Here is an 18,988-nt window from a genome sequence, read left to right as displayed (position 1 = left end):
ATACACAGAACTAAGACATTTTAACACCAAAAAAAAAAAAAAAACATATGGTTAAAAAAATTAGCAGGGCACCTAAATATGCATTTCTCCATAGAGCTGGCCAACAGATACCTAAAAAATGCTCAACATCACTAATCATCAGAAAAATGCAAATCACAACCACAATGAGATATCACCTCACACCTGTTAGGCTGGCTGGTATCGAAAAGACAAGAAATAACAAGTGTTGGTGAGGATGCGGAGAAAAGAGAATCTTCATGTACTTTTGGTAGGGATGTAAATTGCTACAATCACTGAAGAAAACAGTATGGAAGTGCCAAAAATAGAATTACCATATGATCCAATAATTACAGTACTTGGTACTTACTCAACGAAAACAAAACTACTAACTTAAAAAGATATATGCACTCATGTCTAAGACATATGTTTATTGTAGCATTATTACAATAGCCAATGTATGGAAGCAACCTAACTGTACAGCCATAGATGAATGGATAAAGAAGATTTGTATACATATACAATGGAATGCTACTCAGCTATAAAAAGGAATGAGACCTTACCATAGGTGGACCTAGAGTATATTACGGTAACTGAAATAAGTCAGTCAGAGAAAATCAAATACCGTATGACTTAACATATATGAAGAATCCCAAAAGGAGTTTCCACCATTTATTAATTCCTACTGTGGTAATTTCATACAAAGAAATACACTGGGGGAATAGATGTGACTTGAATGTCCCATGCAAGAGAACATAAGCAGAAAAGCAGGTCATAACTTAAAACTTTCTGCCTCACACAGCATTTGCTTTTTCTAAAATCTGAGTATTTTTCCTCCTCCAAGGGATATATTAAGTCTTAAAACCCAAATCCCTAGGTGGTAATGTATAAATGTCTTTTAATAGTTGCCTTCACATAATGGGAAAAAAAAATGTTGATCATTCTTTAATAATTTTCAAAAGTCCCTTGTTCTACTGAAACTTCCCCAAAACCCTCACTCAGAAGTTCTCTGGGGACTTCAAGCTTCTTCCAGAAATGTCTTTATACCTGTATTGTTTCCCTCACCTCTTTATATTTTGTTTAATTAATTCTTGTTTGATTTTTTTCTTGCTTTTCAACTGAAAATCTTCCAGGCAGCTGTCCGTATATGGGTCAATCATTTTGTTTAGTCTCTACACATAATGATCATTTGTCAAAATAATAAGCCTAAAATTTCAAGGAATTAATAGAAAGGAGTCAAATTTAAAAATTTCAATTGATGATACATGTTCACCATTAGGTTTCATTAGGGAAGTCAAAAACTGTCTCTACTTGTAATCAGTTATCATCTTGCAGATTTTCAATCTGATGAAAGTTGAGTAGTAAATTTCATTTCAAAGCTTATATTCAGTAGATATTACTCCTGTGAAGTTGTATTTGTTTTAGAATTATTCTAGCCTATACATTTAGAAAACTAACATCATACTATAAAGGTATCCTCCAGAAAAAAATATTTCATTCATTCTTTATATATATTTGTTATGAATAATTTATAGATTGATTTTAAAACTGATTTCTTCTTATAGTCTAGACTTAAAAAAATTATCTAAGATTTAAAGTTAACTGATGAAGCTTAGTGATCTAAATTAACCTATAATCCTTCCATTATCATACAACTGTGTTCATGTTGTTCGTATGTGTATTTCAGCATGCACAGGCAAATGTTCTTTATTTCCTATTTTAATATTGACTTTAATGTCGTTTTAAACATTCCCCTTTTCTTAAATAATCCCGGAAGTGTTTGACTGGACTAATATGACCCTCTCACTGAGTTCCAGTGAACAAGATATTATCCAGTACACTCAGCATTCCGGGGTAACTCTGGTCTACTGATATTTTCCACTATAAATAGGAAATCGAGATTTAGCCCTCAGGGAAACCATTATCAAGTCCCTTCCATCTTAAGTTTCTTAAGAACACTCAGAAGTAAAACTCATTAGAAAGAAATGAAAATACAATAGAATCATCAGAAAGTCATTTAAAATCTGTCTTGCTTTCCTTTCTTCTGTACATTTTTCACACACCTGTTAAGCCATTTCAATGTCATAATCAGAGTACTGATGATAAATGCTTGATACCAAAACATTTGTAAAGTCTATTTTTTAAACTTGATATCAAGATGGAAACGATTTAGGAATAATGTGAATAATGTATCTCATCTTTGTTCAAATGTCTCAAAAAATAAAGGAAGGAATAGATGAATGAATGAACAAGGGAATTAAAAAAGATAGAGATTAGGAAAATCTAGAGTGATTATTTTGGGATTCAAACTAAACCATAATTAGTGAGACTGATCAAGGAAAATGTATTATTAATTAGTCATGGTTTAAGAGTCCTAATTAACTAACTGTATTCAAGAAAATGGAAATAAAAAGGTAGAAATAGAAATGTGTTGGAGGAACTGTAGAAAATAAAGTGGTTGTATAACAAGACAGATAATCAGAAGAAAAAAAAATACAGTATTTTATAGGGTCCTTATACTTTGAAGGCTATAGCGAAAGCTGTTCCAGCCTATTTCTGTTAAACTTTATGTTACTTGAAGATTACCCTAAATAAATTTTTCATTCTAGATTAACTCTTCCTTGCAAGAAGTCAATTTCTAGCTAGTCTTCTTCTTCACCCCCTCTGATGTCATTTGGTGGATAGATAAATTTATGAAATGAAAATTAATTTGTAATAGTAGTCCAAGCAAAATATAATTAGAAGGAAAATGAAATAGGGAGGCATGAACTAATAACATTATCAAATACAGATAGAAGTAGGGATTATCTACTCTTTGAAATTCTTAACCTTACAATTCCTTTCCATTCACACATAAGTGTGGGACCCAAGGAATTTAACAAAAATCCCCTACCCCTGGACAAGCAGAGCAAGACTAATTCCATTTTGTGCTACACCCACCATCTCATGTATAACCCCCACATGACCTACTTATTGCTTAAGACACTCCCCCACCCTAGACAAGCCGCTGAGCACACCCTTACTGGAAACCGGCTCATATAGGCATTCGGAACCCCTAACCACCAAAGAATGTAAACCCTGCCTTTTGCCCGCCAAACTTGCGCGCCAATTCTCAAACCCCGCCTTTTGCCTGCCAAACTTGCGCGCCAATTCTGACCAGAGTGATAGGCTAGTTCAAACAGTTACTATAGGGTAAATGGTAATTCAATTGGCTACCTGCGTGTGGACTGACATGACTATGCAACTTTCTGTGTGTGTTACAATCTCATTGGCCATTGGCCCCTATAAAACTGCTATGCCTCTTAACCTAGGGATCCAAGTCCCTGCTCCGCTGTGTCCGGTATGGTATACTTGGGCCCAAGCTCAAGCTTGCAAATAAACCCTCGTGCGGCTCCTTGGTGGTCTCTCGGATTCGAAATCGGGGGCATTACTATAAGGTCAAATTTGCATGTGATCAATACTCCAAAACTTGTGGTGAAACTATATGTGGGTTTGTCTTTTTTTTTTTTTTTTTTGATTTATAGAATTTGCCTGAAATATATCTTACCTCATTCTGGAGATCTCGGATCATTTTGCTCTTTCTTTCCATTTCAGTCTTTAAAAAATTAATCTGAAAATGAGTAAAATATTATGTAAGAACATTTCAAACTCATTTCTATGGATTTGTCCATTTATTTTCATGATTTTTGAAGCATAATACAATGATTATTTCTTTATAAAGAAATACTGAAAAAGAACAAAGGATTAAAATTTTGATTAACCAAACTTTCATTGCCCAATTCATACATATATCCATTGATCATAAAAAAGCCTTTTCTCATGTGGTAAAAGATTCATTATTTTTTTTTTTTTATTTTTTTTTTTATTTTTTTTTTTTAAATTTTTTTTTTTTCAACGTTTATTTATTTTTGGGACAGAGAGAGACAGAGCATGAACGGGGGAGGGGCAGAGAGAGAGGGAGACACAGAATCAGAAACAGGCTCCAGGCTCTGAGCCATCAGCCCAGAGCCCGACGCGGGGCTCGAACTCACGGACCGTGAGATCGTGACCTGGCTGAAGTCGGACGCTTAACCGACTGCGCCACCCAGGCGCCCCTAGATTCATTATTTTTAATTAAGAAACTGTGCATATTAGAACTGTGATTCTCTAACTATTTAAACCTGAATAAAAAAAATGTGGTCCTTTAAAAAAACAAAACAAAACAAACAACAAAAAGCCAGATTCTAGGGTTGCGCCTAGAAATCTCCACTCATAAAACACTCTCCAGGTAATTTTCATCAGTGGCAGGTTAGAAAGCAATTGCATGGTGATATTTCTGATCTCAAAAACATGGAATGTTATAATACTACATCAAAGAAACCATGATGTTTCCTTCCGAATGTGATATTGTTGGGATATGTGATCTTAGGTCAGTTGTCCAAGACATGTTTGCATAAACATAGCACCTTTTCTCCCTGAGCATATCTGCCTGAGTATTTTGAAAACAAAGTCAGTATAGCATAGTTTTAAAATTTGAGACTTTATAGCCATTGAGCATTCACTATGATAAAAAGTAACTTTATGATAGTGGATGAAATATTTAATTTCTCCAACTTTTTATTTCCTCGTAGTCACATTTTTTTAAAAAAGCAACAGGAAACAGATAAAATTAATTTCACTACTATATTTTATTTAATTCAATATATTCAAGATATCATTTTGACATGTCATGGATTAATGATATAATTGACATTAGAGTTTGCAGTACATCTTTAAAATGCACTGTATGGTTTACACTAACAGCATATCTCAATTTGGACCAGCCATATTATAATGCTCAGTAGTCTTATGTACATAGTGGGACAACACAGTCTTAGAGGATCCCTGGAATAATACAAAAGAGACTGGTAATGTGCATTATCTACAGAGATAGACTGAATCAGTAGAAATCAAGTTTAGGAGTAAAATGAATTTTCACTATATATACAGATTTAAAAAAGAAAAAAAAACAGTTCTGACACATTTCAGACATAAACAAAAGATCAAGAAGTCGTATGTAAAATGTCTCTGGGCCCAACCTTAAGAATAAACAAATGTAAATATTTAGTTAAACTTCCTTCAAATCATGTAAAAAAAAATATTACACCTGAAAGGGCGGGCCTACGCTGGCCGACTCCATCCTGTTCTGTGTTCTCCACCTTGAGTGACTGTGTCCCCGACATGACCCCTTTTCCAGGAAAATCGCAGAAACCTCAGACCGCGCCTCCTCCCCTTGAGTAACCTCCAGCTCACCCATTCAAACTTCCTGATCAAAACACGCCCAGAGACCTGCGTAACAGGACTCTGACCCTTCCCCAGCCAATCGCCAAGGCCACGACCCTTCCCCAGCCAATCGGCTGCCCCTAGACCCCTATAAAACCTTTGTGCTTTTGAAACTCGCTCTCTCTCCCTGGTATCTCACCTCCACGTCGGTGCAGGTAGGGGATTGAGCTCGAGCTAGCTCAAATAAAGGCTCTTTTGCTTTTGCATCGGACTCGGCTCCCTAGTGGTCTTTGGGGATCACGAATTCTGGGCATAACAACAACTACTATTAAAGTCCTACCTAATTTTTCTTCCTTCCCTGTCTCCAGAAGTAACCACTACCCTGAAGTTGATGTGTATTTGTGTTGTTCATGTTTTTGTACATTTTGCTTTTGTCTGTTGTGTAAACCCATACAACAGATGTTAACACTCTATTCTGGCTTGTGTAGGGGTTCTTGTACCATTCCTTCAGATGGTAATAGAAATCTAAACCAATTTTGAATGGTCAAACTGCATATAAAACAAGCAGAAGCTTGAGAACTACCATGATCGTTATCTTGGTCGTAATAATTTTCAGGGCAAATTTGAACTATGAAGATACTGACAGCAACCTGAATAATGAGTCACACTCTTTGTCCCTTTATTTTTTATTTTTTATTTTTTTTTTAATTTTTTTTTCAGCGTTTTTTATTTATTTTTGGGACAGAGAGAGACAGAGCATGAACGGGGGAGGGGCAGAGAGAGAGGGAGACACAGAATCGGAAGCAGGCTCCAGGCTCTGAGCTGTCAGCCCAGAGCCTGACGCGGGGCTCGAACTCACGGACCGCGAGATCGTGACCTGGCTGAAGTCGGACGCTTAACCGACTGAGCCACCCAGGTGCCCCTCTTTGTCCCTTTAAGAAGGTAATTTGATTTGGTTGGTAAAGCAAAGGAATCAATGGAGGACTTAATGCCATTCAAAATTAGATATGAATGCAGGGGCGCCTGGGGGGCTCAGTTGGTTAAGTGTCTGACTTCAGCTCAGATCATGATCCTGTGGTCAATGAGATCAAAGCCTAATCTCTGGCTCTGTGCTGACAGCTCAGAGCCTGGAGCCTGCCTCAGATTCAGAATCTGAATTCTTCAGATTCTCTGCATCTCCCCTGCTCATGTTGTCTCTCTCTGGCTCTCAAAAATAAATAAACGTTAAAAAAAATTAAAAAACGAAAGATATGTATGCAGAGCAATAGTGTATGCCCCAATAAACAGCTTTTGCACCAATTTTTACTGCTTCATACTGTCTCAGCCTATTGCTAACCAATCTTGTGGCTGGACCGGCCTTTGTGGTTCTTAGTATGACTGCAAGACACCCTCATCAATATCATCAGGAAACTGAAAATTTTAAAAACAAAAATAAAGGTATTGCTTACAAGTTCTGGAAATTACAAGTTACACCTGGGCCACACAGTGAAGCCTTAGGTAGAAAGAGCCAGGGAGAGCACAGGCCTGAGGTTATGCTTTTTTATTGGGGTGGAGGGTAGGTGAATTTAAAACATAAGAATGGAAATTTAAAACAATGGAAGAGAACAAACAAGCAGCCCCAAAGGTCAATTACTGAAATCAACCAAGATCTTCAAAACAAAGGAAGCTGGGGGTTTTTAGGAGCTTTAAGTCCGGGAGGGGGAGGGCCTGGCCTTGCTCTTTATCTAGTGATGTGGCTGGCACCTCTGTGTTTATTTCAGATAGCCATCTTTGAAGTGGATGCCTCTGCAATCAAAGCTTAAGTGAGCACTCCCATTACAAAAAAAAAAGCCAACTGTTAGAGCTTACTTTAGAGCCTAAACACTTTATAAGTACCAGAAAAATCTGATATATTACAGATTTGTCTTTAAGTCATGAACTACAAAAAGCACTCTTACTTATATTGGGCACCTCACTGGCTCAGTCAGTAGAGCACAGACTCTTGATCTTGGGGTCCTGAGTTCAAGGCCCATGTTGGGCATGAAGCCTACTAAAAATAAAATAAAAATCTAAAAATGAAGCCATCTTGTTTATATTAATAACCTATTCCTTCATGGACCTCAATTTTTCCCAAATCCTCATATTTTGATATTATTCAATATGTTTTCTATAATTAACAACTTAAAAAAATAATTATCTTATTTTTACATACAAACACATGACATGGCGTTTTCTCACACATTACTTCAAAACAACCTTAAGAAGTAGCTAGACCAGGTTTTGTTTTGTTGTTTGGCTTGGCTTTGTTTTGTTTTAAGTAAACTCTATGCCCACTGTGGGGCTCAAACTCCAGACCCTGAGATCAAGAGTCTTATGCTCTACCGACTGAGCCAGCCCAGTGCCCCAGTTTTCATTATACTCTTAATTAAAGTTAGTTTTATTAATAAAGAATATAATTATTTAAATGTGAAACAAGGACAGAGAATCTTGAGAAGTCAGTGTTCAATATTCAAGAGCTAAAATATATTCAGAATATTCAAAAAGTATTAGCATTTTGAAACCATTGATCTCGAATCCCAGCAGGTTTTAACATCCCTGGAAAAAATAAGCATTCTCAAGAGATAGCTATGAATTTAATTCTCAGAAACAAAATATCATTTATTTACTTTGAACAAAGAATATAAGAACATAGCAATTCTTTATTCTTAATGAGAGTCAAAGCTAGAAGCTAATTTTTGCCTTTAAACTAATTATGTCTCACTTAGGGCAAGTTAAGCCATAAAAATTAACAAGAGTAGTGAAATGCATCCAATGAGCATTAATATATTTAATTACTCTGGTTACAGAGAATGAGAGCTCATTCTTCCTTGCTGTCTATTAGGACTTTTAGGAGGAACATAGTTTGAAAGATAAGCTATTCCATTATTTGCTCAGGGATAATAAAAAATATTCTTAAAAAGTACTTTCAAATAGCATTAGATCATGACAGCTCTACTGTTTCTTCAGTTTAATTTTTCATAAATTTATCTTCTTTCATATTTTTGTGATTTAAGCTTATTCTTTAAGTTTCATGAGATTTTATTATGGACTTATCAAATGGTATATTTGAAATATCTTTTGCATAAAACATACAACCTGCTATTTTTATGGAAAAAGGCATAGTTACTAGATATCTAATCAAGGGTAGCACACAAGATTATCAGCTCTTAAATCTAAAATAGCACAATGTTTGCAGAAGCAAATCCAGTTCTTCCCCTGTATTTGAGAGTGAACAATTATCTTTATCTCTCCTTATCCAGCCTTCAATTACACCAACAGTCTAACAGAGAAAATAAATATTATTCACACACCCCCCCAAAAAGCTTAAAAATACAAACTAGTTTAATTCTTAGTCAACTTAGAATTTTCAAAGAGGGAGAATAAGCACAAAGCATTCTTTCTGAGATGACCACAATTTGGAAGAGGTACTATGAAATCTGTCTTCTAGATCCCATCAGATGCACATTAATAAAATAATCGTTGTTTTAATATGTGTATCTCAATCCCATATTTGTCAAGATTGTGGTCATCTCTTTCCTGACTCTGGGTTAAAGCATATTATTCAATTGCCAGCACAGAACAATTCCTCCTGGTGGCATGCTTTTCAAAAACAAAGTAACCAACACAGAGCTCATAGCCCGAGCCACCCCTTTGTATTGGCATGTTCTCACAGGCCAGCCCACTCACTATACACCTGCCCTGATCACCCCAGCGGCAGGTACAGGTAAGCATTCCTTACATCCCAGAGTCTGCTGAAGTCATTCACACTGACTCCTCCTAGTGCTGCTTACACCTTCTCACCCATTCCTTCCCACAGAACCCACAATAAAGACTCTTGCCCACAGTTCCCTCTGCCTCATGACCTACCCAAGTACTTCCATGGGTGGTCACCAGTCCCATGGCATGTCATCCGTCTTGGGAATTGTGAGAAATAAACTATCCTCTCAATGGTAGTCATTTCCTGATCTGTTGGCCTAACTGCACCTTAAACTTTCCATTAACATACTATATTTTAAAATAGACTCGGGTCCTAGAAGCAAGATAAAAGGCTCATTAACCATAAATGGTACATAAGGTGGTTCTGGAGAATACAGCAGAAATCCAGTGAGAATATCTGGAGAGAAGTTTGATTCTCAAGCCTAGGGGCGTGTCAGAATCACCTGTGGAGTTGATTCAACAGGAAGAATATGGCTCCGCCCCTGAGAGATTCCTGCTAAGTGGATGAGAGGTAGGGATCTATACAGCTTAACTCAGCTCAAGGTCAGTTGTAGGCCACAAGTCAGGAGCCATTGGTATGGGGCTGACACCAGCACTTTTGTCCTACTCTTGACCTCTGTTTTCATTCATAAATGAGGGTTGGGATTTAGAAGACCCCTAACAATCAAGTACAACAAAACTCTTCCCTTGAAATGAATGCTGACCAAGTATTTTTATGATTTTGGTGACCGAATTTTCCTTATTGTATTGTTATTTTTTACAGGAGTGTTTGTTCCATGGTGATTTGGGGAAGAAAAAAAAAATCTAGCACCAAAGCAAAGGACACAAAGAAGAAACATACTTACAGTAGCTTGTTGTTTTTCTGCTTTCTCAGATGTCTCTTTAAGTTGATTTTGCAGGACCTCCTGGAGAGACTTCATTTGTTCTCTAGCAGAAAATAGAGAGCAAAAGAGAAACACAATTCTATTATTTCCTATGTACATTATGAAAGGAGGTTTTGGTGTCTACATACATTTAGGAAACTGATAACTAGAACTGTATATAGAGACATGATTAAGCATACAGGATGTATCTAAGGATTCTAGTAATAAAGTTTTCTCTCCCATACAAGTGCTAAAAGCAAGCTGTATTTAAAGAAAATCGCCTTGCTATTGTGTCTTATAAAAATCCCACTGAGTGAATCATCTGTGAGCTGCATAATGTGTTAAATCAAATCAATATAATAATTAGAGTTGAAAAGCTAATTTTAGTGACAGCATGCCAGGGTATGAACATGCTGGTTAGAAAAAAAAAAAAGTTGCCACAGACTTGCAGATAGGATAAAATTACAACTCCCTGTGGATGCTTCTAATTGATTAATTCTAAGACAGTGTACTTTAGACATGCTTTATAAGGCCTGGGACTTTTTATAAAAACAAAGAGAAAAGAGACTTATTTCGGACTTGCCTCATTTATTGGGGATAATAAAAGAAATACATGTCTTGCATGTATTACACATTTGTCTCAAGCTCACTACTACGCATGGATGTTGCCTCACTTGTTAAAAATATAAACATTTCCATAATTACGCATTCCTCTCAAGGGTTTAAGATTTACTCATATGGCAAATCATACTATCTTTCTGTGCCTTCATTTTATTACCTAAGCTACCACTTCAAAAAATGCTGATAGCAGATAAAGGTTAGTGTGTGTGTGTGTGTGTGTGTGTGCGCGCGTGTGTGTGTGTGTGCGCGTGCGTGTGTTTTATTCTGGCTACAGGAATAAACTCCTTCAAAGCAATAGCAACAGCCAAACAGAAACCTTTCCCAGCCTTACCAGCAGGACTCAAACTAATTTAAAATTCCCATTCTCATGGCAAAAGACTACCCACCCCTGCAACCTTTGCGTGTAACCACACTACAGAGACCAGAGATAAGACTGTACCGTCTTAGACCCATTTTCTTCATCTGTAAAATGGGAACACTAATAGAGCTATCTCATGGGTTTGTAGTGACGTTTAGATGACACAATGTAGGCAAAGTGCTTAGTGCAAAGCCTAGAAAATAATCATTTAATACATATGAGATCTCTGTCATAACCTCCAGCAGTACTTTGGGTCCCTAAGCTCATTCTTTGACCATCGCGACCTGCACACCTGTGGACCGTTCTTTCATCCAATGGGATTTAATGATACTCCTAGATTTCTTACTCTAGAAACTCTTAGGTCCCAGTCTCAATTTCAGGAATATCAATGAAGGTCCATAGGATTTTTAAAATCAATCTGGACTTTGTTTGTCAAAGTACAATATAACTGAAACATGTTGTAAAATAGTTATGGTCACGTTGGTTCTTAGACAATTACTGTTCACCTGGGGGAAGCTTGTAACATGCTGATGCTTAGAGTGGATTTAAGTCTCAGCTCCCATTCCTTCCTCTAACAGGTAGCATTGATCAGGATTGTTTCATATATGAACATTTAAAATTGGGGATTCTGTTATTGTTTCTACTATCTTCCACAAAGACCGTTTGTGGCATAATATAATAGAATAGAAATATCTATATATATTGTGGGCTTTTCAATGCATCAGGCACTCACTCTTAGAAGGTTCACATCAAACTATGACATAATACTACAGGCAGAAAACTGATACGGAGAAAGGTAGTGAAATTGTGTTCTAGAACCTATGTGTTCAAACCTTGGAGTCATTACACTACCTCTGTGGAGACAGAAAAAGAGGAGGAAAAGAACAAAGGGAGGGAGGGAGAGAGGGATGGAGGGAAGAACGAGGGCAGAAAGGGTCTACATGCTATCCCTAACACTCAGATCATTAATAAGCACTGAATGAAAATACAAACTATTATATTTCCAACTGTTAAAAAAATTATACTAAAATTTTACAATGATTAATTATATTTTTATCATTTTTAAATTTAAAAAGTTTTTAAACTTTTTATCATTTTTAATCAATTTTTAAATATTTAAAAAATAAATATTTTTTATCATTTTTAGATATTTAAAAATTAAAACTATCATTGAATTTTAAATGATACATTTTAAAATTATAAAATATATTTTATAAAAATAAAAATGAGTATCTACGTATATTCAAAAATTCCCACATACTGACATCTATGGGCAATGTAGGGAGTAAAACAAAATTAAAAGGTTAAAGCACTTTCTGCTGTTAACAAACACTGGAGAAGGTAGAGGACTCTACACATTTTCTCACATCAAAGAAAGCTATCAGACAGAACGGTAAAGTTGATCTTTTGAACCTTCTGAATATCTCCATCTCCTCTTTCACCTTCCAGACTTATCTCTACACATTCCCACTGCTCCTGTGCTTTAGCGAGCCCCAAGTCTCTGCCTCACAGCCTTGGAAAGTTACACTCCTATGAGAGAGGACTCCTGACTTGCTCATGGGCAGGCCTCCTCCACCAACTATCACTGCTACTCCAGGGTTTTACCCAACTATCGCTGCTACTCTAGGGTCCTATCTGGACCAGCTGTTTCATACACCTCCAATGTCAAATTATAAATATGAAAACACACCAAAATCACACTACAGAAAGGCATTTTTTTTTACAACTTGTATCGTAAAAACATCTCAGATGGAGAACTTGCTGCTGCCCCATGTATCATTTTTATTTTCAGAGAACACGATTCTGTATGATGCTTTGGAACAGAGAGTCCAAAACTGCCTTCTTAGAATCTCCACCCACCAACCACCATAGAGAATAAAATGTATTATTACTTTTTCTAAGGCAGTTTTCAGACACTTTAGGTTACCCACCAACCCCCCAAGTCTCCACATTGTAAGTACACGCTCTCTCCTTATATGGTATGGTTTAGATCTGGAGCTCTTCTGTGGGTATCATCTAGGCTGTCAAAATGTAACACTCAAGAGCCAACACAACTTTTGTGTGCTCGCTCTCATACACATGCACCTGCACACAAAAATATGCACATGCATGCACACGCATTCCTTTCTCTGTCTCAACAGCAAGGTGCTCTCTGCTCTCTCTGCACAATTATAGCCTCTGAGTTTACTTACTCACGGTCTGGTTTCAGCTACACAGAGAGACTGATTAGATGCCTCTTAGTTACAGTTCCAAGAGGGAAATTCTAATTGATTTGTTTTTGTAACTGTGAGTGCCGTTGAAGTCCTAATGACTTCTAGGGAACACTGGTGCACTTGTCAGGTGGCAAGCATCCCAGAGGATGAAAGGTTACTGAGAGCTGGAGGTATAGCCAAGTGGCATCTACAATGCATTGCACTGTTTCAGAGTCAGATAAAACTTCTAAATTTGAAAGTAGTTAACATTTTTATATTCTAAGATATTTTTTTCTCTTTTACTGTTTATTAGTATCTCTTCTTTTCAAATGAGATACACAGTCTCCTTCACCTTTAGGTAGCCATGATTTTTATATCTCTCTTTGCAAGTAATCACAAAAACTAATATATCAAATGTCATATCTGTTTGAGAAATTACCTACTGTTAGAATTTACCAAATTTTCCATTCTGACTTTGTGTACATTATACAAGTTGCACATTTTAAACAAGCTTTCTAATTTTGAGTAAAACATTGAAATCGTAATACCAAAATATCAGGTTTGTTTTGCCATTTAATTGAAAGACTTGGCCCATCATCTGGTAGTTTGTATACCTACCTAGCGAATTATCTTATACAAGCTCTTTAATACTTGACTTTGAAGACAATTTCATGTTAAGAAATAATAATTTCATTAAAATAATAAAAAGAGTCAACATAGGACAATAGATCTGAAATTTTTAATGTGTCATCAGCTCGATCTGAATATATGTCAATGAGAGGTTTCTGGGGCAGAAGGCAAGGACAGTGGAGAAGATACAAGACAATGAGAAGGGACTACATAGTGTGTATAAGCTTTTTTGGAGTTTTGTGTTTTGTGATCAATGAACTAATGCGAAAGGGTGTCACCACGGGGTAAGACACAACAGAGCAAGTTCCACTTAATACATCTCTCATCAACTCATTTAAGTCTTGGAGCAACGATTTCCTATCCATTAAATAGGGAAATCATATCTACTTTATAAGGTAACTATGAGGGTGAAATAGGAGAATATATATAAAGCATCTAAGGGAGCCTCTAGTAAATGTATACAAATGCTAGCTTGTTTCTACCTTAAAATATCTTTTTTTTCGTTTGAGAGGCAATTTCAATTAATATTATACTGCATAGAAATCTACTCACAACACACTTCTTTCAAAAAAAAAAAAAAACCACAATCCAACACTAATAAGATTAGACTAATTCTACTTAGCTGTTAATAAGATTACCCCATTCCTTACCACCCCACCATTAATACTATGATCAAGTTTTGATGCCATTAAACATGTTATTGGACGTGTCTATTGATGGGCAGATTTATCAGGGTCTGTCTTACTAGGATAATAGAGGAAAATACCACAGATCCATGAACACTTTGTGATCTGCAGACAAGCAGCATAGCATAACCATCACCAGAGAACTTGTTGAAAATGCACAGTTTCAAACCCCACCATAGATTTATTGCATACAAATCTTCATCTGAACAAGATCCTCACACATTCAAGTAAGAAGATAAATGAATTAATGCATTTAGAATGAAGTGATTTTTGTGAAATTTCTGAATGTGGAGTTTTTCACACTATGGGGAAAAAGAAAGAATTGAGAAAATTAAAGGAAAGCACAGTCTTACCTTTGTCTCTGACCTATTTCCAGAAGCTTCTGAACATCAGTTTTGGAAGTTTTCTCATCGTTTTTCAAAGACTGATAAGAAAAGTGGGAAAAGGAAATCTTATTCAAGTGATACAGTGAGGCTCACTTTTGTCTCTATGGCACAGGTGTGACTGCTCTTATGGTCCTGGAACAAGAATGTGCAAATGAGGCCACAATGGTCCTCATGGCTCTAAGGTGCCCATGAGAATTCATGACACCAAGCACAGTATAGGTGCTGCACAGTGGTGAAAGCAAATATACTGAGTCTCTCAGCCTTTAGAGGTTCGACGGAGGGGAGAATGCTCTCCTAATATTTAGGTCTCTTTACAAGCAAGTAGAAAACACATCTTTTGCTCTTCCGTTGAAGTTTAACTGTGTTCTTTGCGGCCATATTAAACCAGCTCTGGCATAGTTTCTACAAATACAAAGGGACATAAAAGACGTCTCTGAATAAGCTATGTAATAACATAATGCAAGATCAAAGCAGCCAAAAAACATGTACCTGTTTGGTCTCGTCTATTTATTCTTAATGAGTAATGCAGCAGCATGCACAGGAAAACAAGGGCCATGTAAAATTGTAACTGGTATGAAAAGATAGGGTATTAAGAGAAACAATATGTACCACCTCAGTCATTAGTGTTTATTTACTCTGGCAAATCCAGCATCCACAGACTGCGACTTAAAACAGAAAAGCCCACTGAGCTATTCTCGTTATAGAATCTGGCCCATTAAGCCTTCCCTAAGAACTTTCTTATTTATAGTCAATAAACTATTTAACAGGGTAACCTATCTTTCTTGATATTAGACGTTGAAAGGGGCAGTGATATTATTTGCAGGAAAAGCAGCTGTGGCAGGCAGAAAATTAACAATCTTAGGAATGGCAAATACTTTGTTTACTTAATACCTATTTAACAAATACCTCTCATGAATTATGCAAAGTCCTGTGCAGAGGGACGACATCTGCCTTCACAAATTGTAGAGTCTAAGGCTAAAATCAGATCATTTTCATACAGCGGGATCAGCATTCTGATATGGATGTGGTGGGCTGAACTGCATAAGAGAAACTTCTTCCCTAAAATAACTGACAGAGGTCATAATTAGGAAGCAGCCAATAAAAGGTGTTTCGCTTATTTGGAAAGAATAGCTTTATATATCATACAAAGAGGGTAGGATGAGGAAGGGATGGAGGGCATTGCCAATCATGGGATTCATAGCTCAAAGTGCATCATGGTCATATGACCTGGGGCGGGTCACAAAATCTGCCCTCTGACTTCCTTAGGTGAAAAACAGGGATGAGATTTTTGAACAGTCTACTTTAGACATTTATTGGAAAAAACTCAAAGGGCAAAACAGATGTGGAAAAACACTTGATGAATGGTGCAATAAAATAGGCCTATTCATTTGCTGACCATCTGCTATATTCTGGGCATTCTGACGGAAACCAAGATGAAGCAGATGACTGTCTCCAAGACATTTACAATCAAAACAAAAGAAGCAAACGAACAAACAAAAAAACATGAGATGCAGAAATGAAAAGGGTAGATACAGCAAAGTGTATATAATGAGAAAAGCTAGGGCGTCCTTGGTTATTATTTATCCAGCAACATCTGAGGAAGTGAGGTTCACTTCTTGGAAAATATTCTTAGTTCCTTTAAGGATTCTAAAGGTTGATTTATGTACGAATTAATGTAGTGCTTTTTGGCTGACCTATATTACCATTCCATCCAGGGCTATGGTTACAGAGAAAACTATAACAACTTTCAAAACTCCTTTCTTCATGAAGTTCCACTGGGAGGAAAATGTGGAATGGGTTATGTAGTTATTCACTATTAGTTTAAAACCTAGAATCACCATTTATTAGATGTATGACTGGGCACTTCCTTGGCCTATTTGAATCTTGCTTCTTCATTTTATGAGTGAAATATTACCTTAATTTTGTGAAGAGGTTGCTAAGAGGATTTAATAAGATAAAAAATGAAAAATATCTTGCACAATGGCTTACAGAAAATGGAAAAAGGCTTTTTAAAAAATGACATTTAGTGGTAGGATTGTTACCCTTTTAAAAACCATGAATCCATGAAATTATATATTGTTGTCAAGCAATTTTCCAGATTGTACTTGGGTGTCTTGACTTAGGCTGCTGGTGTAGACACACTGAGTTTCCTGACCATACATGGGCATCTAACCATATGCTTGAAATAATCTCAAAGTGGCAGGTATTCCATGCCTCTGAGAAGGGACCAGGCCTACTGAACACTCTTTGTAGCCTCATGTAACTGGTGAATTTCTACTTAAGGATAAGATGTAACTCTGGTATCAGCTTCCTGTAGAAATTGACTTAGTTTCCTTTTTATCCAAGTCAGGGCTTTCCTAACATTCTATGTATTCTTCCATCTTAGCACTGTTACCGCCCTGATACTCATCTCTGTGTTCTAATAGAATGTGGGTGGGTTTTGTGCTTTTTTTTTTTTTTATGTTCTCAAGTTGTAACATAACTTCAGGAACAAGAGCTTGGGCGCTGTGCTCATATACCTGCTCTGCCACCTAATTCTCACTGTGTCCTCCATGGTTTCTTAACCTTTCTCTAACTCTCGTTTTCCCACTTACAAGACAGCCATAGCATAGTGTTCATGTAAAAATTAAATAGAAATTATACAAAGAATACCTAATGTAAGACCTTGAGACCATGTTCAATAGACTGGAGTGGCGACTGACACCATCATCATCCTTATCAACTTCATGGAATAAAAAGCTAAGGATAACAGTGACTCCACATGGTTCAGAAGCATGGTTCAGCGCAGTAACTAACAGACAAGCCCTGAAGCCAGATTTCCTGTACTGAAACTCTGGCTTCCCTTGCGACATTCAAAAATAACTTATCGGGGAGCCTGGGTGGCGCAGTCGGTTAAGCGTCCGACTTCAGCCAGGTCACGATCTCGCGGTCCGTGAGTTCGAGCCCCGCGTCAGGCTCTGGGCTGATGGCTCGGAGCCTGGAGCCTGTTTCCGATTCTGTGTTCTCCCTCTCTCTCTGCCCCTCCCCCGTTCATGCTCTGTCTCTCTCTGTCCCAAAAATAAATAAACGTTGAAAAAAAAAAATAAAAAAAAAATGACTTATCTTCTCTAAGCATAATTCCTCATGTGTAACAAGAAAAATCACATTAATAGTACACATCTCAGAGATATATTATGAAAATTAAATCTATAAAACAGCAAAGCGGTTTAGTATGCATTATGTCCTCAATAATTTCAATATTCAAGCAAATATTAAAATATAAGATATTTCAGAAAAAAATTTTTTTAGATAATGATCTTGTCTCTGGTTTTTGATTGGGATTTCACTGAGTATTCATACATTTTCATAGCTGACTCTCACCTTTCTAAGGCATTTACCCATTTTAGTAATAAGGTTTATTAAAGAATCTTGAGAACTGTCCTTTGTGGAATTCAAATTCTCTTCTAGAGATCATCCCTATATTCATTCAACTCTTGGTCGTAATTAGTTTTCATCATTTTATAATATAAAAAACACGGGGCAAATTGATCTTAGAAGCTTGAGAAACTGATGGCCTTGCCAAGCACACAATTTTCTCCTTTCTGAATTTGCAAACCACAGATTCCCAGACTGCATTTCAAATGGCATTTCTTTTTAAAGCTCATATGATAATAAATAACTCCCATGGTCAAGCCCAGAAAACATATTCAAAACTGGTAAAGAAAAAAATGCAGGAGTCTTTTAATGCTAATCCACCGAGACAGGCCAAGTCCTTTGCAGCCAGGAAATTTAGTTTTCATCTCACCTGAAGGTTGACTTTAATTCCATCAAGTTCTCTTGATGTCTTTGTCAGCTGATGGAGGATGTTGCTTCGCTCCTTAAAGACTTCTTTCAGCTGCTTTTCTAGATCTTCATAGTCCTGTCTAACACAGAAAAAAATCGCATGAGAGCCCCTCAAATGCTCCCATGTGGCTTTGGCCACTTTAAAAATAATCACAAGCCCTCGCATTTAAAGCAAAATCAAGATTAATTGAAACCTTAATTACTAGGATGTTTTATTTGTCCTCTTTCATCTAAAAGGGGAAAACTGAAAACCAAAGAGCTGTATAACAAAGGTTTCATTTTGCATTGAGGACTCTCCAGGCTACAGAGAGTTTCCAGAACAATACTGTATATCTTTGATAGATATAACATAGCTTATCAGGTACCTCTTGGAAGACAGATATTTTTCCAAACAGCAAAGAGATATGATTTGAACCAACGTATCCCAAAGACACAAACAGATTCTGACATTAGGGAG

General features: G+C 36.7%; 1 protein-coding gene across 1 annotated transcript in view; it reads right to left on the bottom strand.

Annotated features, from left to right (window-relative positions):
- LUZP2 (leucine zipper protein 2) overlaps positions 1-18,607 on the bottom strand; it is a 258,849-nt gene extending 240,242 nt beyond the window's left edge. Inside the window, exons 1-4 of the mRNA XM_032594839.1 lie at positions 18,494-18,607; positions 14,677-14,747; positions 9,819-9,900; positions 3,545-3,607 (exon numbers count right to left, since the gene is read on the bottom strand). Coding sequence (XP_032450730.1) covers positions 3,545-3,607; positions 9,819-9,893 — 138 coding nt within the window. The 5' untranslated portion in view covers positions 9,894-9,900; positions 14,677-14,747; positions 18,494-18,607. The remainder of the gene's footprint in view (positions 1-3,544; positions 3,608-9,818; positions 9,901-14,676; positions 14,748-18,493) is intronic.
- Between the last annotated feature and the right edge of the window lie 381 nt (positions 18,608-18,988).

The sequence above is a fragment of the Lynx canadensis genome, chromosome D1 (genome assembly GCF_007474595.2).
Source record: "Lynx canadensis isolate LIC74 chromosome D1, mLynCan4.pri.v2, whole genome shotgun sequence".
NCBI lineage: Eukaryota > Metazoa > Chordata > Mammalia > Carnivora > Felidae > Lynx > Lynx canadensis.
The sequence above is the reverse complement of the archived record's forward strand: the minus strand, read 5'-3'. Positions and strand labels throughout refer to the sequence as shown.